Source organism: Narcine bancroftii, chromosome 9 (assembly GCF_036971445.1).
Source record: "Narcine bancroftii isolate sNarBan1 chromosome 9, sNarBan1.hap1, whole genome shotgun sequence".
Classification (NCBI taxonomy): domain Eukaryota; kingdom Metazoa; phylum Chordata; class Chondrichthyes; order Torpediniformes; family Narcinidae; genus Narcine; species Narcine bancroftii.
In genome coordinates this window covers 85,176,257-85,204,122 of record NC_091477.1, presented here as the reverse complement: position 1 = coordinate 85,204,122, position 27,866 = coordinate 85,176,257, and the positions used below count along the sequence as shown (strand labels likewise).

The following is a 27,866-nucleotide window of genomic DNA, read 5'->3' as shown; positions in this document are numbered from 1 at the left end:
ATGACATGTTTACAGTCGACCACCTCAAGAAAGCCCACTTGCACTGTTCAGAACCTTTCCCTGCCCCTACACTATGGTGCCAGGGGCGCCCACCCAAAGACAATCTCCAAAACCTCACCCAAAGAGACTGCAATTCTGCGGGGGGGGGGGGGGGGCAACACGGCAAGGCACAGATGCTTTCCCCCATTGCGCAGAAGTTCCTGGCTGCAGGAGCGCATTGCCAGGGGAATGTCCAGGCTTCACAGCACCATTATGACATCACTCCCATGAGCCTGTCAACTCCCCCAAAAAGGAACGCGTGTGCTTTGAACAAATAGCAGTTACTGGTTTACTTGCTTGGTGTGGACAGCATTTATATAACATAAACATAACAATTTACAGCAATATCAGCCTTTAGCAGTGCTACACTATCCTTTTATTTTTATTTTCTCTTTTTCTGTCTCATTGTGTATGGTGGTAATTCAATTTATCCTATTGTTGGTGATGTTTCATATATACCTGTGTGGCTACAGCATCTAAGTGTATCTGTACATTGTACTTAAACTAATTTTATTATATCAGATCTGATCACAATACAAGACAAATCTTTTGGCCCCATAGTTCATATCCTTCTCTCAATGATGTCTAAATATAAAATGCAGTTCAAATACTTCTGCCGTCTCAGCAACCATTCAATAATGGAATATTGAATCTCTTTCCATCAAATAGTGCATTTTCAGGTGGAATGTAATTAAAATCAAAATTCAAAAACATTGCTGGAAATACTTCTCCACCTCAAACATTAGCTGTTTCACATCCCACAAATGTGGTCTAAGCACTCCACATTTCCAGTCTCTATAGATAATGCATTTTGAATTTGATTTCTTTTGCAGCAATGTATTTCATCACGTTATTCCTAAAGTCAGTCATGTTCAATTTTCTTTTTTTTAAGTGATTGAATTGCAGAATTCATTAATCAAGTTCTGCAGTCCCTTACAACTTCCTCAACTATGAAACCCCGTTGATCTAATATTCAGGAGACGGGTCCCTCTGCGAGCGGACAGATGGTCTCGAGCATTCATTCAGCTGGAGCCAGGAGTGCAGAGTGCAGCTGACCTCCCTGTCCCCGTTTTGGGTGAGCTCCTACATTTAAAAAAAAGATTAGCACTGCAAAAGTTAGAGTTGAAACAACACACGCACAGAATAGGATTGCAATGCACAAAAATAAACCCGATCCCAGCCACAAAAGAGAGCAGAGTGATAACACTGTTCTGGGTTCATTCATGCCGTTTGCACCTTTCCCTGGTGTGGAAGTCACCCAAGAGTCCAGAAGGGTCCCCTCTGGGATCCTGACTAGGATCCCTTTTCGAGATTTAAAGCTCTTATCCTCGCGTACAGAATATCTTCACTCAGTGGGGGGGGGGGGGGGGGGGGGGGATCAGTCCTGCTGATGGGTCCGTAATTGTCACAGAACCTTGTGTTAATGGAGGGAAAAGTATCAGAAACATCCTCAAATTTGTCCCAAGACCTGCTAGATTTTTTTTAATCTCAAGAGCAAAACTTTGTTTTTGCCCACTGTCTGGATTTATCATTGGTTCTTTCTCGGCACGATTTGAATCTCACGATGGCATTTTTTTAATAAATAATGCATCAAGTTCATTTAGCATCAGTATGCAGTTCAGAAGAATTGAAATACATTTTGAACCGGCAAGGTTCCTGGATGGCCTCCTCCCTTCCTGTGCATCCCCTCTCACCTCTCAACTGAGTGGAGCGATCGATGATCAACCCCACGCTTCGGGTTATCTGTCTGGCACAGACATTCCTCGCGATATTGTAACCTCTCCACGCGTTGCCAGCATGAACAGTTGCAAAAGTTCAACACTGCGCTGCGCCGACGGAGCGGGTGACCGCATCGGTGTCGTGAATGCTCCCAGCGTGATTGGGCGAAGCCGCCAGCGGAGAGGAAAGACACATTAAAAGGAGACTGGGGCTGGAGATTAATAATAATTAATAGCAGCGCAGCCACTGGGTGAAGCTCCTCCTTCACGGTTCCGTGGTAGCAGCGCGGGCGACCCCAGCCCGCGTCCGAGCACAGAGAGGTCAGCGCAAGCGGCGGCCGCGGTCCGGGCGGAGGGAAGGAGGCGGCCCCGGTCCGGGCGGAGAGAAGGCGGCGGCCCCGATCCGGGCGGAGGGAAGGAGGCGGCCCCGGTCCGGGCAGAGAGAAGCAGGCGGCCCCGATCCGGGCGGAGAGAAGGCGGCGGCCCCGATCCGGGCGGAGGGAAGGAGGCGGCCCCGGTCCGGGCAGAGAGAAGCAGGCGGCCCCGGTCCGGGCAGAGAGAAGCAGGCGGCCCCGATCCGGGCGGAGAGAAGGCGGCGGCCCCGGTCCGGGCGGAGGGAAGGCGGCGGCCCCGGTCCGGGCGGAGGGAAGGCGGCGGCCCCGATCCGGGCAGAGAGAAGGCGGCGGCCCCGATCCGGGCAGAGAGAAGGCGGCGGCCCCGATCCGGGCAGAGAGAAGGCGGCGGCCCCGGCCCGGGCACAGGGAGGGCAGGCGGCCCCGATCCGGGCAGAGAGAAGGCGGCGGCCCCGGCCCGGGCACAGGGAGGGCAGGCGGCCGCGCTGGCTCAGGACAATAATGATTCACCATGAACCAGAGGGAGCCCTTGATACATCTGTTTGCTGGCGGGTAGGTGGGACCGCGTCGAGCCGGGGTTTGCCGCTCACTTGCCTTCGCTTCGTGCTCTCCCGACCTGGGAGCTGGTTATTTTCTTTCCGCTCCCCAAGGTTAGAGCGATGGTTCTGCGCTGGAGCGGGGCCATCAGTTTATCTAGTTGTACATCTCAAGGTCTGTGCGTGTCTGGCTGTTGGACTGGAGGGGAGGGGGGGGTGGAAGCCCCTGATGGAGCAGGCCCCGGGCGTTCGGCGGGCTTGCCTGGCGCCCCTGCCGACCTGCTGACGCGCAGACGCCGCCTGGGGTGGGTGACGGCTGATGGGCTCAGACGGATGATTTCCCCAGAGTTTTTACACTGCAGAGCACAGGTTGAAGGGAGAAGAGGGCGGGAGGGGCAGCTCTTCCTCACAGAGGATGTGGAACCCAGAGCCAGTGGAAGTGCAGGGTCAAAAGTTATGACATCTAACAAACATTCGGATGGGTAAATATCGAAGGGGAAAGTTTGTAGGAAAGTGGGCCAAATATGGGCATCCTGGAAGTGTTGGCCTGGCCTGTTTTCATGCTGTGGGCCTGCGAGTCTGAGTTTAAAATGTGGCATCCCCTAGATGACAACGTTGCTTATCTTTGCTGTTGACACCTGCCTTCTGATTCCAGACCCTGTCTGGTATAAAGTGTCAGGGCTTGCTCCATTGAAAACTGTTTCTGTTAACACATGCTTGCTTCTACTAAACAAAATATTGAAGGAAAGCAAACTTTAAAAAAGCACGAAATCCAAGTTGCTGCGTGTCTGATTACTATTTGCTTCAGTAATCTTGTTGTTTCCATGAATCTTTAATGCAGATGATTGGAACTGTTAACTTGACCTAGAAAATGATGGGTACAATTCATTCTCAGCTGTGAGGCAATTTCATTCACAGTAAATCAAGAATCAGAATTTATTTTCAGGAACACGTCGTGAGTTGTTTGGCGGCAGTTCTGTAAACCGCATTACAAAATGAATAGAATGTAGTGCGAGGAAAAAGTCAACAGTAAGGAGGTGTTGGGCTTGTTGCTCATTCCGGGATCGATGGCAGAAGGGAAGAAGCTGGCCTTGTGCCTCTGAGCGCTCGTCTCCAAGCTCCTGTATCTTTTCCCTCGGAGGCAACCGAGTGAAGAGAGCATAGCTTAGGAGATGTCGCAGGCCGAGTTACCAACCCTCTGGAGTTTTTTTTCTTGCCCTGAGCATTAGTAACTTTGTACCAGACAAGTGACGTTAAAAAGCCAGGATGTTCTCCGCAGTCCACCAGCAGAGATTTTCGAGATTTTTTGGGGGGACAGACCGAGCCTTCTTAAACCCCTCACAAAGCATAGTCGCTGCATCAACGTGGAAGCTCCAGGACAGATCCTTGGCGACATTGGCACCCACGAATTTGACCCTCTCCTCTGCTGAGCCATCAATCAGGACATGTTTGTGTTCTGACTTCCTCCTAAAGTCCACATTTATCTCCTTGGTTTTGCTAATGTTGAGTACAAAGTTGTTGGTGTGACACCACTTAACTAGCTGATGTATCTCCCTTCTGTACATTTCCTCACTGCCTCAAACCTCAGACTGTCTCCATCTTCAAACTTCCTCAATCAAGCTAGATTTTGGTACCTGTGTTGAGAATTCTAATTCTACAGTTTGGTAGAGCTGTGAGTGTGTCTGTTTGATCTGGTGCAATGAAACCTGTTCTGTGGCAAAATTCGATCTTGTATAGTCATCCTATCATAAGGAGTGGGTAGGGGTAAAATTTGTGGCTGAGAACTAGTTAGTGATATTCAAATTTTAAATGAAAGGCATTATTTGACACAGCTATAGCATGGAAATAAGCCCTTCACCCCAACTGATCCATGCTTACAAAGTTGACCATCAGAACTAGTCCCATTTGCTTGTGTTTAGCTTGTATCCCTCCAAACCTTTCTTCTCCAAGTATTTATTCAAATGTATTTGAAATTTCACAATTAAACCTTCCTTTACCATTTTCTCTGGTAGCTCATTCTATGCACCCAGTTCCCTCTGTTTGGGGGGGCGGGGGGGTTGTTGGGAATCCTCTCTAGTCTCTTTTAATCTTTCCCTTCTTACCAGATTTTTGGCCCAAGTTGTGGACTCTCCAACCCTGGGAATAAACCTATGACTATTTTGCCTTCTCTTTTCCTGTTATGATTTTTTTATACCTTTATCAGGTCATCCTTCAGCCTCCTACCCTCCGGGGGGAGGGAGCAGGAGGGGGAAAGTCCCAACCTATACAGTCTCTCAAGTGCAGCATCTCAATTTCTCCAATTCCAGGTACATTCTTGGAATATTTTCTGCACTTTTTCCAGGCAATGATGCCCTTCCTATCACTGGGTGACCAGTACAAACTACAATACTCCAAATGTGACTTCACCATTTTCTTGTTCTGCTATGTCATGACATCCCAAATCATGTACTTAATGCATGGTTGAGTGGGTGGCCAGGTTGGCGTAGCCTTTGTAGCACTAGCAATCGGGACCAGGGTTCGAAACCCACGCTATCTGTAAGGAGTTGGTACATTTTCCCCCGTGTCTGCGTAGGTTTTTTCCCCAGGGTCAGCAGTTTCCTCCCACTGTTTGAAACGTACCAGGTTACTGAAATGGCCTATTAACGTTCTGTATGTTTTTAAAAAAAATAAAATAAAATAATGCCTTGCATGATGAAAGCAAGCATCCCAAACACCATCTTCATACCTTGTCTACCCGAGTTGCTACCTTCAGGGACCTGTGTGCCTGTGCTCCTCATGTTTTCTGTTCTATCACATTCACCAGGTCATTGCTATTTACTATGCAAGTCTTGCATGGTTTGACTTTGCACTTATCCAAATTAAACTCCATTTGCCATTCTTCAGCCCACTTTCTCAGTTGTTGGAAATCCTATTCTTACCCTATGTAGCTGTCTTCACTTTTGGTATCATCGGCAAACTTGCTAAACAGCTTGACTAAACTGTCACATAAATCATTAATACAGTTGACAAACAGTAGTGGACCCAGCATTATTCCCTGCGGCTCACCAATTGTCACAGTTCGTGAATCTGAAATCTCACCATTCACTGCCAACCTCTGACTCCTTCCACCAAGCCAATTTTGAATGAAATTGGCTTGCTCACCTGTCTAGTGTGTGATCTAACCCTTTGAACTTGATCATATGGGTACTTGTCCAAGTAGAATCTAAACAATGTCTATATAGTATGGCCTACAATCTATGTAGACAACATCCCGTCCTCCTCAATCCTCTTCAAAAAACACTGTTAAATTTGTTTGATTTCCCACGCACAAAGTTATTCTAACTATCCTCCATCAGTCTTTGCCTATCTAAGTGCTGGTAGATCATATTCCTCAAAATCCTCTCCAGTAACTTTCCACTCCCAGGGTTAGGCTCCCTTGCCTGGAGTCCTTTGTGAGAATAAAAAGTTAGGGACGAACAGAAGAATTTTGTAATGTACCACAGCTACTACCAAAGGTTATAACTTGAGGGGGGGTCAGTTTCTTGAATTGAACATCCTGACTATTACATGAGGTTTTGCTGCAGTCTGCTGTGAAAGTTATCATGTGATATGTGTTGATGATTGTAACTGTTCATTGTAATTTGCCTATTGTTTTGCCACTAATATCTGTAGATTTGGCACCAAGTTAGTATTTTAACTTTGTCCTTAGTTAATGTAGGTTGTAGGTTGGGTGTCCAGTGACAAGTGATTCTCCATACACTCCAAAACCTTTCCAATATTGCAATGCGATATGACAGGAGAGTGGTGAGATGCTGTCCATAGGATAAGTGCATGTCCAGTAACCCACAAAGCTTGATGCACCGTGCAAGTTAAACCGGTAGCTTGATTGTCCCTTCAACGTCCATTCATTCATTCCTCATCGAGGGCTCAGTGGTGGAAAGGGTCAAGAACTTCAAGTTCCTGGGTGTCACCATCTCCCAGGATCTGTCCTGCACCCTCCATGTTAATGCAATCACAAAGAAGGCTTGCCAGCAGCTATACTTTGTGAGCAGATTTGGTATGTCACTAAGACTCTCATAAACCTCTCCAGGTGTACTCTGGAGAGTATTCTGACTGGTTGCATCACTGCCTGGTATGGAGGCACCAATTCTCAGGACAAGAAGAATGGTTGTTAACACTACCTGCAACATCAAAAGCACTGGACTTCACTCCATTGAGGACATCTACATTAGGCAGTGTCTTAAAGCATCTTCTATCCTCAAAGACTCCACCACTCAGGCCATGCCCTCTTCCCTCTACTACCATCAGGGAAAAGGTACAGGAGCCTAAAATCAAACATTCAACAGCACAAGGACAGCTTCTTCCCCACTGCCATCAGATTCTGAATAATCAATGAACCTAAGCCATTGCCTTTTTGTGCAATTTTTTGTATAGTAATGTTGTAAGTGGTTATAATATGATTGTTTGCCCTGTGACGCTGCTGCAAAACGCTGAATTTCATGACTTGTCATTGACAATAAATTCTGATTCTGATCCATCATCCTGCATTCATGGACTGGACTTCACTAATTTCTTGCCAAAGCTACACCAAAAATATTTCCAAAATCCATGACTGCTCCCACGCAACAGGCACCTGGGGATCCCCCTTGGACATTGCCACTTTGATTTACCACACTCCAAAGGTTACATTTGTACCCATACCAGTCACTTACACTTTAACTATTAATGATTGTCTTAAATTCACCCCTTGGGTTTGGACCACAGCTGTTTTGGTAAATCCAAACTATATTGGTGAACAGGTTATTCCCAAATGCTGTTTGATAGAACTGTCAATGGCATCCTCCCCTTCACCTCGTGGAATGGATTTGTCCTGTTTTCTGGCCAGGACATACCTGGTAATTTTCCACAATGTTCTGACCATGCCAGTATTATGTTGGCTTGATGGCACAGCTGTTGTTACTTATAGCTTCAAAATGTCGGTGTGATCCTGACCTTGGTGTATCTGTGTGAAGTTTGCAAATGACCTTTTTTTTCCCACATCCAAAAGATGTGCTGATAAGTTGGTTACTGTAAATTATTCTTAAAATTGTATGGTAATAGAACCAAATGGAAGTTGATCTTCATGTGCAAGAGAGCGAGTTACAAAAGTTAAGACAGATGGGATTGCCTGACTCATAACTGAAAAGCATCCAATTGAGTGAAGGACCATTGTAATAGAATAAATAAACCTGCAAATGTTAAAACTTGGAAATGCAGTAGTGTGGCACAGGAAACACAATTATTTTTTGTTATATTAGTTTGAGACAAAGAACCAGTCTTAAGGAAATCTTTTGTGATTCCTTCAGCATCCTTGAATATAAATACTGCAACTTCTTGCAACTTTGTGGATATACTTCTGCAAAATTTAATGATACTGATTTTCAATCATTAATGATTCATACACCACTAGCATTGTAGTTATGAACAAGAATTATAAACCCAACACTGATGATGTAATTTCTTTGTTGCCTATCAGTGGAGTATATCTTTAACATTTTCAAAATCGTTCCATATAACCATTTACGCAACGGAAACAGGGCATGTTGGCCTTTCGAGTCTGCACTGGTTCACTGATTTTGTGCGCCCTCTTCAGGCATTGGTCCCTCCAGTAAATGCTTTTGTGCAGTGTTCTGTTCTTTCACTTAATCTTCCAAATATTATGGTGTGAATCAACAAAAGAACCCAGATAATGCAAAAACAATTTTTTTGATTTTTATTTTTCAAATTTTCCAAAACATAGTATCACATCTGGAAAAAAAACAATTCTTTTTAATGTATTTGCACCTTCTTTTAATATAATTCATTTCTTAGCTACAAACACTGTCAATTTACTTACAATTTTTTTTCCTTTCCCCAAATCTTTGAAAATTAAACAACTAAAGTAATTAAAATGACAGAAAAATTATAAAAAGAAAAAGAAAACTTTAGCATACCACCATTTGTTCTAATCTACTTCTACTCCTTGAGGTATTTCATTGCTGTTGCCTTTATGTATTTTGTTAGCTTTTTAGAACTGGGCTATTGCTATAGCTGTGCACCAAAGTGCTCTAGATATGGTTGTCATATTTTAGCAAAAGTATCTTAAATTGTTATTTTCTCCATGGGGATGCAGTTGTGCATCTCTGTGGTCCATTGAGTGATGAGCAGAGGGGAGTAGGACATCCAGGTGATCACAATACATTTTTTTTTGCTACTGAAAGGGCAATATCTACAAATTTAATTTGGAATGTAGTTAATGTTTTGCCCACTTCCTCTAGGTTTCCCCAGTAAATACAGCTCCAAATCCCAGCAGGTGTCTGTTCCTGTAATTCTAGTTAATATTTTGGATAATTTTACGGTTGCTTGAGACTTTCTCCTACAATGTTTAATGCACCGGCATTAAGAATAAACAGTTTAAAAGACAGAAATACTATACTGTACTGACATTACTTGCATGAAGAAATAAAACAAAGCATTTTATGTTATTTTCATTCCATTCCTTAGAAAAAATGTAACCATCACTGCATCTGTAGGTTTCTTCCCCCCCCCCCCCCCCCCCCGAACTTTGGAGCTGCCCAAAAGACAAATAATAGCATTATAATTAATTATACACCCCTCCCTAAGTTTACAGATCAAGCTGATCATGGCGACTTACTAAGCAGGAATAAGGAGACATTTTAAGAGAGTCACCCCAACAGCGAGCAGCATTAACCAGCTCTTTTTCCTGGGCAATGTCATTGCTATTTCACAAAACTTTATTCAAACAGCTGCTCCAAGCAAAGCATAATCAAGGCACCACAGCGGCTAAATTTTTCACATTTAGTGTCAGAGTACATAAATAACATTATATTCAACCCTGAGATTATTTTTCCTGCAGGCGAGGCAGAATTACCACATATTGATAGTGCAAAATAAAAAGTACTCCATGTAAACAAATTAAAATGTAAACAAACTGTGCAATGGAGAGAGAAAAAAAAATCAATGAAGTGCAAAAGTAAGAGTCCTGAAATGAGTCCCTGATTGAATTTGTTGTTGAGTCTGAGGGTGCAGAGATAGCAGCTGTTCCTGAACCTGGATCTGAGTTTTGTGGCACACGTACCTTTTTCCTGATGGTTGCAGTGAGAACAGAGTGTGTGTTAGATGATATGGATCCTTGATGAATGCTGCTGCTCTTGATGGCAGTGTTCCCTGTAGATGTTCTCAGTGGTGGGAAGAGTTTTGCTTATGAAGTCCTGGTCTATGTATACTACTTTTTGCATAACTTTATGCTTGGGGTATGGTGTCCCCATACCAGACTGTGATGCAGGTGGTCAGCACACTTTCTACCACATATCTGTAGAAATTTGCCAAGGTTTTTGATGTCATACCAAACCTCTGCAAATTCCTGAGGAAGTAGATGTGCTTTCTTCATAATACCATTAGTGCATTGGATCAAGGAAAGATCCTCTTAGATAGTGACTCCCAGGAACTTAATTTGCTCACCCTCTCCACCTCTTATTTCCCCCAGTAATCACTGGATGGTAGACCTCTAGTTTTCCCTCCTGAAGTCAACAATCAGCTGCTTGGTTTTGGTGACATTGAGTGTGAGTTTATTGTTGGTGCACCATTCAGCTAAGTTTTCAATCTCCCTCTTGTATGCTGATTCATTGCCAATTTTTAAACAGCCCATTACTGCTAATTCGTCAGCGAATTTGTAGATGGTGTTGTTAGCATATTTGAGCCAAACAGTCCTAGGTGTAAAATGATAGAGCAGGGGGCTAAGAACAGTACCCTGTAGTGCTCTGGTACTGATGGAGCTTGTGGAGGAGATGTTCTTACCAATCCTCATTGATGATGGTCTGGTGAGGAAATCCAGGATCCAATTACACAGTGCAGTGTCAGTCTTGGAGTTTGCTGTTCAGTTTTGAGGGGGTGATGGTGTTAAATACCAAAGTGTAGTCTATAAAGAGCACCCTGATGCATGCATCTTTGCTGCCCGGGTGTTCTGGGATTTTACATGGAGCCAGTTAGATGGCATCTGCTGTGGGCCTGTCACTATGATAGGTGAATTGGAATATTTGCTGCCATCTTTACTAAAGGTTTTATTTGTTACTTCAGAGAACATTTACTATTACAATTTTACATGTTATTTTCTTAATTTTTTTATTTTCTTTTTTTGCTGGTTGCTTGAGGCTGCCAATTGCATGAATTCCTGTTACCAGGGGTTTTAAATAACTCTTTTGCATATTAATGAATGTTGTTTTCCCCTTCTGTTCATTTTAAAATGAATGACTCCAGGCTGGTGTAATGTCCAGTGATTTTCTTGGCCCTGGTGGTGGATGCCAAGGTTTAGTTGATCATTGGGTACAGCCAGATCTTGTAACATCTCTTATGAAAGTTTGTGAGAAACCAGCTGTGAGTATTGAGTTGCAGAAACTGTTTTCTAAAAACATCTTTTCTTCGTCTCCAAGAAAGTTGCATTGAAATCCGTTCTGTTGCACATGTTATCTGCCTGAATTGAGATCTGCCTTTCACCATTTGAATACAGTACATTTCTGATTATCTGAAAATCACTTTACCAAAATTCTCAGTTATCTGTGAAGAATTTTGGTGGCAACATGTTGGGGGGGAAAAAAGTTGAATTTTTTTTTACCTGCTATGCTCAAGATGGACTCTGACATGCTGTTAGCGCCAGTTTTGAATCCAATGGAGTTCTCGTGTACTCAAGGGAGGAATTTATTTATGCTTGAAAAACTTTCCCTTGTTCTTTGTAGTTTTATGTTGATACTACTGGACTAGGATCGGAGTGAGGACCTCGGGCTCTTAGACAGGATTGGCGTCTGCAGCAGGGAGGTGTCTGGGATCTGAGCGGGGACCTCTGGTTCCTGGGCACGTTCGATGACAGCGGTGGGGAGGTGTCTAGGATTGAAGCTGGGACGTCAGGCTCCGGAGCAAGTTCCGCGATGGCGGTGGGGAGATGTTGGGGATCTGAGCAGGGACATCGGGTGCCTGAACAGGATTGGTGGTGGGGAGGTGTCTGGGATCAGAGCGGGGACCTCAATCTCCTGGGCAAGTTCAGTGCTGGCAGTGGGGTGTTGACACGATCAAAACAGGGACCTTGGGCTCCTGGGTAGGATTGACAATGGCAGGGGGGGGGCATCTGGGATCAGAGTGGGGACCTCGGGCAGGTTCCATAACAACAGTAGGAAGATGCCTGTGATCAGAGCGAGGTCCACTGGTGCCTGGGCAGTATCAGTGACAGAGGTGGGGAGGTGTCAGAATTGGTAACGGCTGATGCAAGTATTCTGCTACTTAAACTGGGCTGCTTAAAGGCATTTCTCAGATACCTGAAAAATTGAGTTAACGAAGCATTTTGGATAATCAGAAACATACTGTAATAAACTGTTATATTTTCCTTTCCAAAGTGGATGACCTCACATTGACCCACAATGTACTCCAACTGCTATATTCTAGCCAACTCATTTAACCTTTCTGTATATCTCTCTAGATTCTTCACACAATTTGTTTCTCCACTTCATTCAGTGTCTTCAGCAAACTTGGAGACACTAACCTGATTGCCCTCTTCAAAATAATTAAGGTATATCATGAACAGTTGTTGGTCTGACACTGACCCCTGCAGTACTGATGGCCAATCAGAGGACTACATATTTGTTCCAACTTTCTGCCTTCTATTGGTTAACCAATCTGCTAACCATGCAAATAATTTAGTGTTGCAGAGCATTAAAAGATTTATGGTCGTTGGCATATGCACAATGAAAATAAATTCAACAAATTTGCATCATAGGAGAGGAGTCACGTGATGGAGTAGTGGCCGGACGGTGAACTCCAGCCCTCTCCAGAAAAGTCGGGAAAAACAAAGGAAAACACAAAGGCACAGAAATAAAAGTTACAGAAAAGTGAGTATAAAGGTGGAAAGAAGATGGCGACAAAAAAAGAAAAATCGAAAGCAACGGTAAGAAGAGAAGACAAAGGAGGAAAAAGGTGAAGGCCTTACCTGTCCGAAGAGGCCCGCTGCGGAGAGAGAAACCCGCTCCCTCAGGTCGGTAAATAATGGACTACAAAAATGGCTCGCTGAGCCGAGTAAAAGTGCGCAACCGCGCATGCGCGAAGTTTCGCGCATGCGCGATGCGAATGAAAAAAAACACACCGACGGGAGGGGGTACCAGCTGGGGAGTCGATCTCCACAGCCGGCAACGACAGCTGCAGAACACCTGCAGCAAGAAGAGACCACAGAAGACAATAGAAACAAGAAAGAAGAGAAGGAAAGGGCACCAAAGAAACAACAGATGGCCAACCCAGAGGAAGAAGAAGAGGAAGAGGAAGAGTACAGTGAAATAGAAGAAGAAAAGAAAGGCAAGATAAAGGATATACTTTCTCTTATTAAAGGATACATGGAGTCATTTAAAGAATGGCAAACACAGGAATTTAAGGATTTAAGGAAAAGAATAAACAACACAGAAGAGAAAATGAATAAAATAGATATGACCTTAACAGAAATGGGAAAGAAAATGGACAAGATGGAAGAGCGGGCAGTAGCAGCAGAAATGGAGGTAGAAGACTTAAAAAAGAAATTGGAGAAATCTAATAAAAAAACTAAAGAGACACAAGAACTACTAGCTCAAAAAATAGATACAATGGAAAACCATAACAGAAGAAATAACATAAAGATAGTGGGCCTTAAGGAAGATGAAGAAGGCAAGAATATGAGGGAGTTTATAAAAGAGTGGATCCCTAAGACCCTAGGATGTCCAGAACTACAGCAAGAAATGGAAATAGAAAGGGCACATAGAGTATTGGCCTCTAAACCACAACCACAACAAAAACCAAGATCTATTGTAGTAAAATTCCTAAGATATACTACAAGAGAAAAGGTACTGGAGAAGACAATGGAAAAAGTAAGAGAGGGCAACAAACCACTGGAGTATAAAGGGCAAAAAATCTTCATTTATCCAGATATAAGTTTTGAACTCCTAAAGAAGAGAAAAGAGTTCAATACAGCAAAGGCGATTTTATGGAAGAAAGGGTATAAATTTATACTAAAGCATCCAGCGGTATTGAAAATATTTATTCCAGGACAACAAAACAGACTATTCTTGGATCCAGAAGAAGCACGAAAATTTGCAGAACAATTACAAAAATAGACTGAGGGAGGAAGACGGGTAATGAGAGTTAAAATGATCACGATTGATATGTATGTGGGTAAAGACAAAAATAGACTGAGGGATGAAGACGGGTAATGAGAGTAAAAATGATCACGATTGATATGTATGCGGGTAAAGTGGTATAAGAGTGAATAGAGACAATGAGCATACATGAATGTATCTGTACTTAGAGGAAAATATAGATAGTATAGACAAGAATTAATAAGGGAAGGTAATGGAATAGAGAGAATAAGGAGGGAATTAGAAAGAGTGACCTTTGTGACATATGAAAAGTGAAATCTTTTCTGGGGGAGGCGGGGTGGGGGGAAATAGCGGTCACTGCAAAATCAGTTGACGCTTGCGAGTGGATTCGCAAATCCAAATGGAGAGGGGAGATGTGGTTGTCCGACAAGGGATAAAGGACAACTCAGGAGGGGAAGGGGAGATTGGGGATAAAGAAGATAGAAATAGGAGAATAAGGAAAATGTTGGATGTTGTAGGAATGTTGTCTTATAAAGAGTTGAAAATAAGAAAACAGAAATGGAAAAGGAGGAAAGGTAATGATGGAAAAACGGAAAGAGAAGATAAACAAAATATAAAAGGGCTACGCTGAACTATATGTCTTTAAATATTAATGGAATACATAACCAAATTAAAAAGGAAGAAACTACTAAATTTAAATGAATAAATGTATTCCATTAGAAAAAATAACATATAGGTTAAGAAATAATATTGAAATATTCAAACAAGTATAGGAGCCTTACATTAAATACAATAGCGAAAACCTACCGGGGACAAACATTACCTAAGTTGATGGAAGGAGAAGGAAAGAAAAGAATGGACTCAGTAGAATTTCTGGTGTAATTTTGTTGAATGACAACATTGTCTGACTGGCTTAATGCAACCTAGATTGTATACCTAAAATGGATGAGAGGGGGGGGGTGGGGGGGTGGTTTGGGAGGAAAGGTGGGGGGGGAGAAAATGTCACTGTATATGTGTGAAAAAGAAATAGTGTATATCATGGCTAATGTGATTTATGGTGTGAAAAATAAAAAAATTTAAAAAAAAACAAATTTGCATCATAAGTTTGGGCAATCACTATAAGTGGTTATTAAGTCTCAGCATGGATCCATTGCAATGTGCCTACTTCACCAGCTGGTCTGTGGCAGATACAATTTCACTGGCTTGACACAAAACTCAAACACCTGTACAGCAAAGTTGCATAAAGCAGGATACTTTTTTGATTACAGTTCAGCATTCAACATGATCATTTTCTCAAAACTAGTCAGCAAACTCCAAGACCTGGGTATCAATACCCAACTGTGTCATTGGATCCTGGATTTCATCTCCAAACCCCAATCAATTTAGATTAGCAAGAACATCTCCATGATCTCCATCAGAACCAGATCCACTCTACTCGCTTTACATCTATGACCAAAACCAAGAATCTAATTGTGGACTTTAGGAAGGGAAACCAGTGGTGTGCAATATGCAGATCATTGGGGGAATCAGAAGTGAACTAAAGTAAATTCCTGGGAGTCATTTACTTGGAGAACTTTTCTTGGACTCAACTTACTAAGAAAGCACGTCGGTGCCTCTACTTCTGAAGTTTGCGGAGGTTCAGTATGACATCAGAAATCTTGGAAAACTTTTACAGATGTATAGGGGAAAGTGTGCTAACTGGCTGCATCATGGGCTGGTGTGGGGGCACCAATACCTCTGAGGGGAAAGCCCAACAAAAGGTAGCAAATACAGCCCACTGCATGACGGCCAAAACTCTCCCCGCCATCGTGAGAATCTACATGGATCGCTGCCGTTGGAAAGCAGCAGCAATCAAGGATCCACACCACCCAGCACACGTTCTGTTCTTGCTGCTATCATCAGGAAAAAGGTATAGGTGCCACAAGACTCAACTATCAGGTTCAGAAATAGTTGTTACCCCTCCACCATCAGATTCCTAAAAAACAAACTCAATCAGAGACTGATTTAAGAACTCTTCCTTTCCACATTATTTATTTCTGAATGATTTTTTCTATATTTGCATTCAGTTTGTAAACATGTTTCTCACATATGTATATTTTCCTTGAGTACACCACTAAGTTGAAATTCAGCATGGCCCACAGTAAATCGAATCTCATGGTTGTATGTGACGACATGTATGGATTTTTACAATAAATTTTGGTATTGACACTCAAAAACAATGATTTTGAAAATCAATATATTAAACAAAATGCTCTGCAACCAAACACCATTAAAATTGACTTTTGCAGTTCTCCATCTCCTTCCCTCTCTGCAAGCTACCCCCTCCTCTTATCACTAATCTTTCTACCCATATTGACCTATGACTTCTTACTTGTGAGCCTACTCCCCGCTCTCCCCCCCCCCCCCCCCCCCCGGCTCCCCTTCCCCTCTTCCCCCCCTGCTCCTCCCCTTCTCCGCCCCCCCCTGCTCCTCCTCCTTCCCCTTCAAGTGCCATTTTGCTTGTACCTTGACAAAAGCTCAGGCTTGAAACATTGTTTACTGTATATTTATAGATGCAGGATAAGATAATGTAATAAAAAGTGTCATTGCACAAAATTGCCTTTTGTCTGCTGTAAGTCATCAGTAGAAATTGCCTGAAGCCCGTCGTACTGTCAGAGACTCCCAGAGTACTGAGTGTCTGTGGATTTGCTTCTAGCACTCCTGCAGCCTCCGCAGCCACAAGTCCAGTCCAAACCTCTGGCAATCTGAGCTCCAGATCTGAACCTCCAACGCGATGAGGAAGCCTTTAGCGCCCTCTTTAATCCCTGTTCCAATACCTGGTACCTCCTTCAGCCAGTCTCCAGCAGGCCGCTGTTTGGTGTGACCACAGTCCACAGCATGTGTGGGTTCCTATCCTTGAGTCACCAACAGTCTGCCGCCTGTTATTCCTCAGCTGCAGAATCCCTCACTGGCCTTCCGCCATGGTCAACATCCCGCAGGTTATCTTTGCTTCTCCTCAAAAGGTGAGGAGGGGGGTTTGTGGTCCCTGCACCAGTTCTCTGCTTGCCTGGAGTCTGCAATCCCTTGTTGCTGCCACTATCATCGGCACTGTCATCTTGGGTGCAGACCCTGCTGTCGCAGGATTTTAAATAAAACCACCGTTGGCTCCTTTAACAGGCTATTTAAAGTCTGTACATAGATGATGAAGTCAGACTGGGTGGTCAGACCACTCGGGTGTGCTGTCTCCGCTCTTATTGGGTCTGCACCAGTGGTAGCGCTGTGGTTACAACAACTCCAGCAGTAGCACCATTTTCTTGTTTCTGCATTGCTTGCTGAGTTTCCCCAGCACTTGAGTGATTTGCTCTCATTTGACTGCTATTTATCCACCTGGCAAAAATTTCTAAGAATATTAAGCAATTTAATTAAACTGGGCCTCAATATGTAGAATAGCTATATAATATGTTATTTAAAAGGGTAGGAGATGACTAATAGTTTGGCAATTTATATAATAGTTTATTCATAGAATACTAATGTACAGTTTTTCTTTGCAATATTCATGCAATTGGCATCTTCCATCTTATTGGATACCAAATGGCTGAGAGTATGCTGCATGTTAGAGCAATCTAGCAGGTTGGGCAAAATCAAACAAAATCAGAACATTTCTGATGCAAGCTCATTAATTTGAATAATAATTATTCACAGATGCTGTCTGACCAGTTGAGTATTTCAGAATTCTGTTTTTCTAACAGACCAATAGAGACCAGTGCTAACATTAATTCCAAGTAGAATATCTAGATGAATACAAGTCAAACGGCCGGCGATTTATTTCATCTGTATCGTAAACTTCTAGAAAGGGTGTGAAGATGAATTTTTGTAATCTGGTAATAGATCTTGTAATATTTATAATCTCTGACTCCATTTAATAAGTTCATGGTTTTCGGTTGCTCCATTTCCAAGTACATTATATTGATGTCTTTTTTTATTTAAGAATTTTAAAATCAGATCTATAATTATTAAATGAATAAATTGAAAAAAATAATACATTTTTATATATACACCCACCCTTAACATAAAGAAAAAGACGAGGAGAATGCCAAAAAAAATCTAATTTCACAGCTAAGGGTTACCATTGTGGCAAGTTTTCAGAGAGTCCTTCACATTTTCAAACCAACATATTGTAAATATGGCTTCCATATTTTCAAGAAGAAATTTAAAAAAACATAATTTGTGAAATATTAAGTGGAATACAAGAGTGCAATTCAGCATGCCATCTCTCCATTCCTAAATCTGTATTTGATTTCCAAGTAATGGCAATGCACTTTCTAGACATTGCTAAAGCTAATTGTAAAAATTCAATCTGATACAGTTAATTTTAATTTGAGACTAACCACTTAAATATTTACCACACAAAAGTAACATTGGATCTACTGGGAGTTTTACCTAAAAAGGCTTTACTCTCAGACACTCCCCAAGTAGAATGAAAAAAAGAACCAGTTTCTTGATTGCATCTCAAACATAAATCTAATAAGACTAAATTCAACTCTTTATTTTTGGAGTTAAATATAATTGATGTCTTAAAAAATTATATTGAACTAATATATACTTTACATTAATAATTTTTGTCATACTATCTTTACATAATTGCTTCCAATTATTTTCATCTATTTGTCTACCTAAATCAACCTCCCACCTTAATCTTGATTTATGTATTCCTAATTTAGGTGGTGTTTTTTTTTAAAAGTAATTTATACATCTCTGAAATAAATTTATTCATGCGACCCTTAATTATTAATAATTTTAATTCATTTTGTCTAGGTAATCTCAGATTATGACCTAATTTATCAATCAAAAAGACTTTAACTTGATGATAACAGGGGGGGAAAAAAAGTATTATTCAGGACATTAAATTTTTCCTTCATTTGTTTTGAAGCTGCTAATTTATTACTTTTTAACAATCTTCTATTTTTATCCCTATTTGAGTCCAAATCCTCAAAAATTGACAATTCATAGAAAAAGGAAGATGTTTATTTTGATATAAAGGCATTCTTTGAGAAATTAGTTCTTTTCCACCTATCTCATAATCTATTCCATAATTCAATCAAATGTCTCAAAATAGGTGCATTTCTGGTTCCTGTTAATAATTTAGAATTCCATTTATAAATCCTGCATGTGTTCTTCACCTATTTTACTCAATTCTAATTTGGCCCAGGTTAAAGATTTATCCAAATCAAACATTTGATTATAAAACCTAATAATTCTTAAAATGAGGAAATTGTAAACCTCCTAATTCAAATTTCCAAGTTATTTTTTTCTAAACAAACTCTAGCCATCTTTTCCATAAAAGCTTATTAATACTTGAATTTAAATCTTTTTTGTGGTATACCACAGGGAATTGACTGGAAAAAGATATCAAACCCTTGGAAAAATATTCATTAATTCAATTTACCTACTTAGGTTATAGGTAAATCATTCAATTTTTTCAAATCATCCAGAATTTTATTAAGTAATAATTTAACTTGCATAAATTATTTAAATCATTATAAATTCTAATCCTCAAATATTTAATTCCATTTTCAGACCATTTAAATTGAGTGAATTGTTTACATTAAATATAATCTCCTTTTCCCAAGGCATAAATTTGCTTTTGTCCCATTTAAGTTTATAACTTGATATTTAACCATAATTCTTTCTATCTTCTATGCAAAAAAAACACAAAAGAAATTATAGGATCTATCTTGTAAACTAAAACATCATCAGCAAATAAATTAATCTTGTGCTCTTCTGTACCAACTTTTATACCCTTAATACTAGAATTCTGTCTTATTAATTCTTCTAATGGTTCAATTACTAAAACAAACAAAGCTGGAGATAAAGGACATCCTTGCCCACTTGATCTAGACAATGGAAAAGATGAAGAAATTTGTCCATTCATTACAACCTTGGCAGAAGGATTTTTATATAAAGTTTTGACCCAATTAATAAATAAAGATCCGAAACCAAACTTTTCTAACACCATAAATAATTCCATTCTAGCCTATCAAAAGCCTTCTCAGCATCTAAAGCTAACACCACCGCCAATTCACCCTTCTTTTGAGATGTATGTTAAGAATGTTATCTGCAGAATGTCTTCCTTTAACTAAACCAGACTGATCGAAATGAATTAAATCCGGTAAATATTTACCGATCTATTTGCTAAGGCTTTAGCTATAATCAACAAATTTAAAGTAGATAAATTAATTGTAGATAAAAAAAATTATGAATCTTAACCATTATCAGACTGAGATGTTTATAACTTTAAAATAAAAATCTTTAAAAGAATCATTTCCTTAGGTTTATGGTTTTTTAGTTCCTTTTAATAGCATTAATAGTCCTTGAAGTTTTTTTTTTCAGATTTCAATTGCCAAGTCAAAACTTTGTGCACTTTCCCCAATTCATAATATTTTTGTCTAGTTCTCTCAATTTTTCAGTTCCATGTTTGCATCAAATTATATTTCTTTATTAAATCTTGCTTTTTTTTCTTCAGATGTATTTTCCAAATTCTTTCTTTTTCTAATTTATCTAAATCCTTCACATAATCTTTATTAATTTTAACTGAATAACATTTTGACCTCTTAAATAAGCTTCAAAGCATCCCATAAAATAAATTTATTGTCCTTTGAATTATAATTAATATCTAACTATTGCTGAATTTTTATTATAAAATTACAAAAATCAACCCTTTTCAACTATCTATAAAACAGTTTTTCCTCTTCAGAAATTATACATGACATCAAAAGGGGTGAATGATCTGATGAAATCCTAGCTTTATATTCTGCATACATAACTCTTCCTTGCAAGTGTGCTGACATTAAAAATATATCTATTCCTGAATAAGAGTCATGTCTAAGAAAAAAATATTTTTTTTAATTTAACCTTTGCCATATATCAACTAAATTCAAATCTGTCATCAAAGTCAAAATTCTTTTAGCAGTTTTAGTTCTAGTAACTGATTTTTGTGACTTATCCAAAATTAGATCTAAACAACAATTGAAATCTCCAATTAAAACATTTTCATATGCTTCAGCAAGATGAATAAAAGAATTGCTGATAAATTTTCATCTACATTGGGTGCTTAAATACATGTGTCCACATTACTAAGACAAATCTCCCAGCAGAATCCATAACTACAGATTGTATCTTAACAGGTAATTTCTTATTAATCAAAATAGCAATTCCTCTTGCTTTAGAATTAAACAAAGAGACTGCCACTTGACCTATCCATTCCCTCTTTAACTTTTGATATTCCTTTTGAAGTTAAATGTGTTTCTAGTATTTTTTTTTAAAGCAATATCAGTCCTTAATTTTTTTAACATAAGCTAGAACTTTCTTCCATTTTAATTGGGTTTATGGTTTTTTAGCCCATTTATATTTTTTTTAAAAAGATACTAAATGTAATACATTTTTACATCATATTCAAGTCTAAAAACCAAAGAACCCTCGCCACTTGCCCCACTGGACCCTGCTCCATACGTATTTTCAAATGAATTCGCCATCTCCAAAAATAAAGTAAAGAAAGGGGGGGAAAAAACAAAAGTACTGATTTAAATAAAATATTATTTCCCTTTACTGTCCAGGAAGTGGCCTTCACCTATTCAGCCACAATTGTCTAATTTTTCCATTCAAATGTTTCTTTTTTTGGAATGTACCTGTCCTGCACTTCCTTATTTCTCGCAGAAGCTCCAGCCATTGCTGCTCTGCCTTCTTCCCCTTTAGTGTGCTTTTCCTCCTGACTTTGGCCAGTTCCTCTCTTTTGACTGTAATTTCCTTTACTCCTCTGAAATAATGGCAAATTGGATTTTAGCTTCCATTTTTCAAATTTCAATGTGAACTCAATCATATAGTCATCACTGTCTCCTAAGGTTTCCTTTACCTCTCTCTCTAATCACCTCTGGTTCATTATACAGCACCCAATCTATAATAGCAAATCCCCAGATCAATGAACTGTTCCAAAAGATCATCTCATAGATATTCCACAAACTCTCTTCTGAGATCCTGTACCAACCTGACTTTCCCAATCTACTTTCATGTTAAAATACCCATGATATTCAGAGTACTGTCCTTGACATACCTTATCTCTTTCCAGTTGTATTTTATAGTCCACATCCCAAAATGGTAGGGCCCTAGGAAGAATGGTAGAACAGAAAGGCACATTGTTCACTAAAAGTGGTGACACAGGTGGACCATGGTGAAAAGGTAGTTGGTCTGCTTGCCTTCATCGGTCAAGGCATGGAATAAAAGAATTGGACTCCCATGTTGAGTTTGTACAGGACGTTGATAGGGCCACATTTGGAATATTGCATGCAGTTCTGATCACCCAACAATAGGATAGGTTCAAATTCAACTTTATTGTCAACATGTACCAAGATTCAGTGATAGAGGTTTTGCATTTGGCCAGTTTATATCTCATTCATGGTTTAAGTTAGACCATATAAAAATGCAAATTACAGAGATACAGTTAACACCAAAACAAATGCAACATAATTTAATATTTGGGGGTTAATTTGTGAGTCTGATAACAGCAAGGAAAAGAAAACTGGTGGTGCATGATCTTGTACTAGTGAATGCTCTTCTTGACAGAAGAGTCTTTTAAAATATTGGCTGCTTGTCCAAGGGTTGGGCATTGTGGATGGATTCAGATTTATTATCAGAGTACATACAATCCTGGGATTTTTCTTACCTGTGGGCCAAGCAGAATTGCTGCTTATTAGTTGTGCAAAACAAAAAAGACTCCATGTACACATGTAAACAAATAAGGACATGTGCAATAAAGAGAGAAAAAATCAATAAGGTGCAAAAGCGAGTCTGCTGCTGCTTTCCAATGGCAGCATTCCCTGTAGCTATTCTCAATGGTGGGGATGATTTTACCCATGATATCCTGGGCTGTGACCACTAACCTTTGTAGGGTTTTTCAATTGGGGGCATTGGTGTCCCCATACCAGACCATAATGCAGCCAGTCAGCACACTTTCCACCACACATCTGTAAAAATTTGCAGGGTTTCTGATATCATACCAAACCTTCACAAACGCCAAAGAAAGTAGAGGCACTGATATTCTTTCTTTTCCATCCCATTTAAATATTAGGCCTAGGAAAGATCACCTGTGATAGTGACTCCCATGAACTTAAATTTTCTCATCCTCTTTCCCTCTAATCCCCCACTGATCATTGGATGGTACACTTCTGGTTTTCCCTTTCAAAAGTCAACAGCTAGCTCCTTTTTTTGGTGACATTGAGTGTGAGATTGTTGTTGGTGCATCATTCAGCCAAGTTTTCAATCTCCCTCCCTTATCCTGACTCCGCCCCTTTTTAATACAACCCACTACCATGGTATCGTCAGTGAACTTGTAGATGGTGTTGCTATTATACCAAGCCACACAGTTGTAGCTGTAAAGTGGGGTGTTGAGTCCCTGGTTTTGGAGTTTGCTGATCAATTTTGAGGGGTTGATGGTGATAAATACCAAACTATGGTCGATACAGAACATCCTGATGCATCTTAATTTAACATTCCATGGAGGAGTGGGGATTTGCGTGATGACCTGAGCCACGTTCGTAACCCTCTGCTGTTTCTTGCAGTCTTGTGCGGAACAATTCTTGTACCATGTATAATTGGTGAACCGTGATGAGGTGTACCTATAAAAGTTGTAAAGGGATGATGGTGATGTGCCATATATCCTCAACTTACTGAAGAAATTGAGGCGCTGGGGTATTTTCTTGGCCATGACAACGTGGGTGGACTAGGACAAGTCACTGGAGATGTTTACCTCTAATATTTTAAAGCTGTCTACTATCTCAACCTCAGAATTGTTGATGCGGTCTGGGGAATTAACTCTTCCCCTCCTATAGAAGCCTATGAGCGAATATTTAGATTTGATGACATTCAGGAAGAGACAGTCCTGGCCCCTCTATCTGTCTCCTGTACTCTGCTTGTTAGAGAACTAGAAAATGCAAAAGAATGTCAAAATGATTCTCTGACTACTGGCCTTGTGTTATAAAGAGAGGCTGGATAAACTGGGACTTTTTTCTCTGGAGTGTACTGTATGAGGCTGAGGGGTGTACAACTTCATAAAGGGTATAGATAAGGTGAGTAGTCACAGGCTTCTTCACTGTGTGAGGCAGTCTAAAACTGGAGGGCATAAGTTTAAAGTAAGGATATATGCTATGAATACTTTTTCTTCCCTCATGCTATCATTCTGTTTCTATTAGCCAGTAGATTTCCATCCCATTGTGACCGTGTTCTGTACTCATGACCATAGATGATGGCTAAAGCCATAATCAGTCATTTTCCATTATCATTTCCAAGAGAGCAAGGCACAAAGTGAAGTAATATGACCTGTGAAACTTTGTGATTAGTTGGAAACCTCAACTTTAAAAATAATTTGTATTTATTTATTTGTTAAATACTTGTTGAATAATTGCACACACAAATAAACATTTTAAAAATGCATGTATTTCATATAAAAATGCAAAAATTAACCAAGTTATTTACAAATTGGCCATCAGATGGATTGTGTGGGAAATAAAGCTATTCTGCTGTTGTTGATGCATCACACCAGGCTGATATTTCCTGCTCATGAAAGGTGCTGTTTCCTTTCTTTACAGAAACAATGGATGCTCTTGGTGTGAAATGTTAGTGCATAATCTTGATCTTTAAACATCTATCATTTAATTTGGTTTATCCCTTATCTGTACTGGTCTGTATCTGAAATGATATGCAACAGTTTATTTTCCTAATTTGCATACTTTTGGTTCCTTCATTTAATTAAAATAATTTTTAACTGATCAAGTCCAAATTTGTTATAAGCACGAATGGTGATTTGTTTATATACCCAGATATGTAAAGGGTCTTTTTTTTTTGTTGTCTTTTTAAATAAAGCTTGTGTATTTTTCAATTCACCATGAGCATGGGAGTAACTTCAGCTGGTTGTACTTGTCAAATCAAATCTGAAAATTTTGCCATTTTGTGGACATCCTCAAGTATTTAAATGTTTTAGTGTTTTTATTTGAAATTTTTGATAATCCTACCTTTTATTGATAATTTTGAAAACTTTTTTGTGATTTCTAGTTTGAGTTTCTTTGACATTTTGGCTTCCAACTTGTTTAATCTTGGAGATGTACTTCAAGAAGAAGCCTGCAAATTTAGCTACTCCTGTTATGACATTGAATATGAGATGTTCAACAATTACCTTGTTTTTACTAGGTTTCTCGTGTTTAAATAATGGCCACTTTTGTAATGAAAAGTACTTCAAAGACTGCTCACTCCATATGATGTTGGGATAGAATTGCCCATTCTGCCAAGCTTGTTGCCATAAATTCCAGATGTACCACCTTTTGAGTCTGTCCTGTCATTTGAATCATGATTGATTTGTTTTTCCTTTCAATTCAACCTCCTCCTTTCTCCCATAACCTTTGACACACATACTAATCAAGAACCTGACAATGATTTAAATACACCCAATGAGTTGTCTTCCACAGAAGCTTGTTGCCATAAATTCCAGATGCACCACCATTTGGTTGAAACAATTTATCCTCTTCTCTTTTCTAAAGGGATGTCCTTTTATCCTGAGGCTGTGCCCTCTAGTCCTAGACTCTTCAACTGCTGGAAACGTCTTCTCCAATAGGCTCTTTCCCCTGAAGGTAGGGGAGATTGGTACAAGGGGTCATAAGTTGAGGGTTAGGGGGGCAAAACTTTAGGATTAATATAAGAGGATGCTTCTTCATTCAGAGAATGATAGCTGAGTGGAATGATCTACTTGAAGAAGTAGTTGTAGCAGGGTCAATTCTGAGGCTAAATAAGTACATGGATGTGAGGGAGTTGGAGGGTTATGGGCATGGGTGTGGGTAGGTGGACTAGTGGAGTTTCATGTAAATTAGTGTGGACTAGAAGGACCAATATGGCCTGTTTCCATACTGTAAATTATATGGTTAAATTGTTATATGTCCACTCTATCCAGCCCTTTCAATATTTGATGGGCTTCAATTCTCTTCTCATTCTTCCAAACTGCACTGAGTACAGGCCCAGAGCCATTAAATCCTTCTCATGCTCCTAATGCTTGTTTGAACGGTTGATTTCCGAGCTTGTTGAGGAGAATTGGTTTTGAGGGATTTCGGCCTTTGTTGCAGGACTTTCTAATGTATCTATTTCTCTGAAATACAATTTATAATTCCAAGTTTTTGTTTTTAATTAAAATACTTTGCTGGAAAAGCCATTAGAATTAACTCTTGTTGCTTATTTTGAGAGATGTTCTGACCTTGACACTTGAATTTCATGTCCTTCACTTTTCTGCCATTGTCTGATGTTCTATTTTAAAACATTTTTGTATTTTCATTTTTAAAAATAAATATGCCCATTCATTTACTTGCAGATGAATTTTCCAGCTGCATTTTATTTCCTTTTGTGAAAAGTACAACTCCTTTTATCTGAAATGATCAGGACTGGGCCTACGTCAGATTTAAAAAAAAATTTCGGGTAACTGGTCACTTTTTAAAAATAGCCCAGTGGCAACAGCAAATCACTTTTAAGTGTTTAAACGACAAGGGGAGGCTTTTTAAGCATTAAAAATAATGTTTAATTTTCACCAAAAAAATGCTGGCCGCCGCCAATCACCGACACCACCCCACCGGAGTTCCCACTCCTGCCCAGGAGCCCACTCTCCTTGATGACACCAGGACTAGGGATTTTTCTGACTGCTTGCAGCTGCAAGACTGTGGCACACAGTTTGAGAGTGAGAGTTGGAGAGAAAAGTCAATTGGGGAAGGTAAAGAAGAAATGGAAAGAGAGAGGAGAGAGTTACCTGAAACGAGGACAGTTGTCATTCTAATTTTACGTTGAGTGAATTTTCTTTCAACCCGTGAGGTCAGTTTGGCTCCGAAAAAAAAAATATGGATAAATGAGGATATCTGATTTGTTTCAGATATCCTCATTTCTCCAAAATTTTAAAGAAAATTTTTGGATAAATGAGGATTTTGGACAATCCGATTTCAGATCATTGGACTTGTACTGTAATTACCAAAATGTCTTTTTCTGACACATCTCTATTATATGATCATAATTTGCTATTCAGTTTTCAATTTGAGGCAGATTTCCAAAGCTTCTTGTGAAATGGCCTTGTGTTCTGTTTCAATTCTCTGATTTGTGCTAATATCCTTTAACTTCCTTTTGGTGCTGAGGGGCCGTTCTCAGTTTTAATTCCAGTTTGTTCTGTTGTTTATTAGGTCATGGTCATAATTATCACATTGTAGTTTTCATTCTTGAACTCTGACTACATTGGCAGCTGTTTGTGCAGGAATAATATTTCCAATAGCTTTTTTTTTATAAATTTTTTTATTTTTCACACCATAAATCACATTAGCCATGATATACACAATTTCTTTTTCACACATATACAGTGACTTTTTCTCCCCCCCCCCCCCCCCACTTTATATTTCCAATAGCTTGAAGCATGCTGAGAAAAAGTACAAAAGTTGTTTGCACAAAATCTGTTTAACTTTTACTTTACATTATATATACTGAGCAAGACTGGAGTAATGGGTTGCTGACAGGTTCTTGTTGGTTGAGATTGGAAATTCTACATTCAAATTTGCATGCTCTTAATCCCTGAAATTCCTATACTTAAATATGGGCCGTATATATTTGGCTTGTTCTCCTTAGTTTATCTAAAATGTTTTGAGGCATTTTTTGGGGGGAACTTTGTCAAAAACTAAGGAATTCTGTTAGACCATGATAAAATGTATTCATAATCTAGTGAATGTCCTATGACCCAAAGCATGTTTACTTTTAGATGTATAACATTAGTTGGTAATCTCCTCTCCTTTCTGAGATATGACCAATTCTTCAGTCTCCATTACGGTCGTAAGTTGGGGACTACCTGTACACTAAAAATGCTGCAATCCTTTGTGAAGACAGTTCATTGCCATCGTCTCCTTGGTGTTTGGAAAAAGTTGATGTATGTTGACATTGCCAGAAAATAAATAAATAAAAGATTATAAGTAACATTTCCCTCTCTTTGAACTTGGAAGAGAGATATTAGTAAATAGTATTACAGTGCATCGGGATGTACATACTTGAGATATAATTAGTCTAATC

General features: G+C 39.8%; 2 protein-coding genes across 4 annotated transcripts in view; one reads left to right on the top strand and one right to left on the bottom strand.

Moving 5' to 3' along the window:
* Positions 1 to 2,995, bottom strand: part of pxylp1 (2-phosphoxylose phosphatase 1) — a 202,075-nt gene extending 199,080 nt beyond the window's left edge. For all 3 annotated transcript variants that reach the window (XM_069896677.1, XM_069896678.1, XM_069896679.1), the window contains exon 1: positions 1,734 to 2,995. The gene's annotated coding sequence lies outside the window, so the exon portion shown is untranslated. The remainder of the gene's footprint in view (positions 1 to 1,733) is intronic.
* slc25a36a (solute carrier family 25 member 36a) overlaps positions 1,857 to 27,866 on the top strand; it is a 66,695-nt gene continuing 40,685 nt past the window's right edge. Inside the window, exon 1 of the mRNA XM_069896687.1 lies at positions 1,857 to 2,662. Within this exon, the coding sequence (XP_069752788.1) occupies positions 2,622 to 2,662 (41 nt within the window). The 5' untranslated portion in view covers positions 1,857 to 2,621. The remainder of the gene's footprint in view (positions 2,663 to 27,866) is intronic.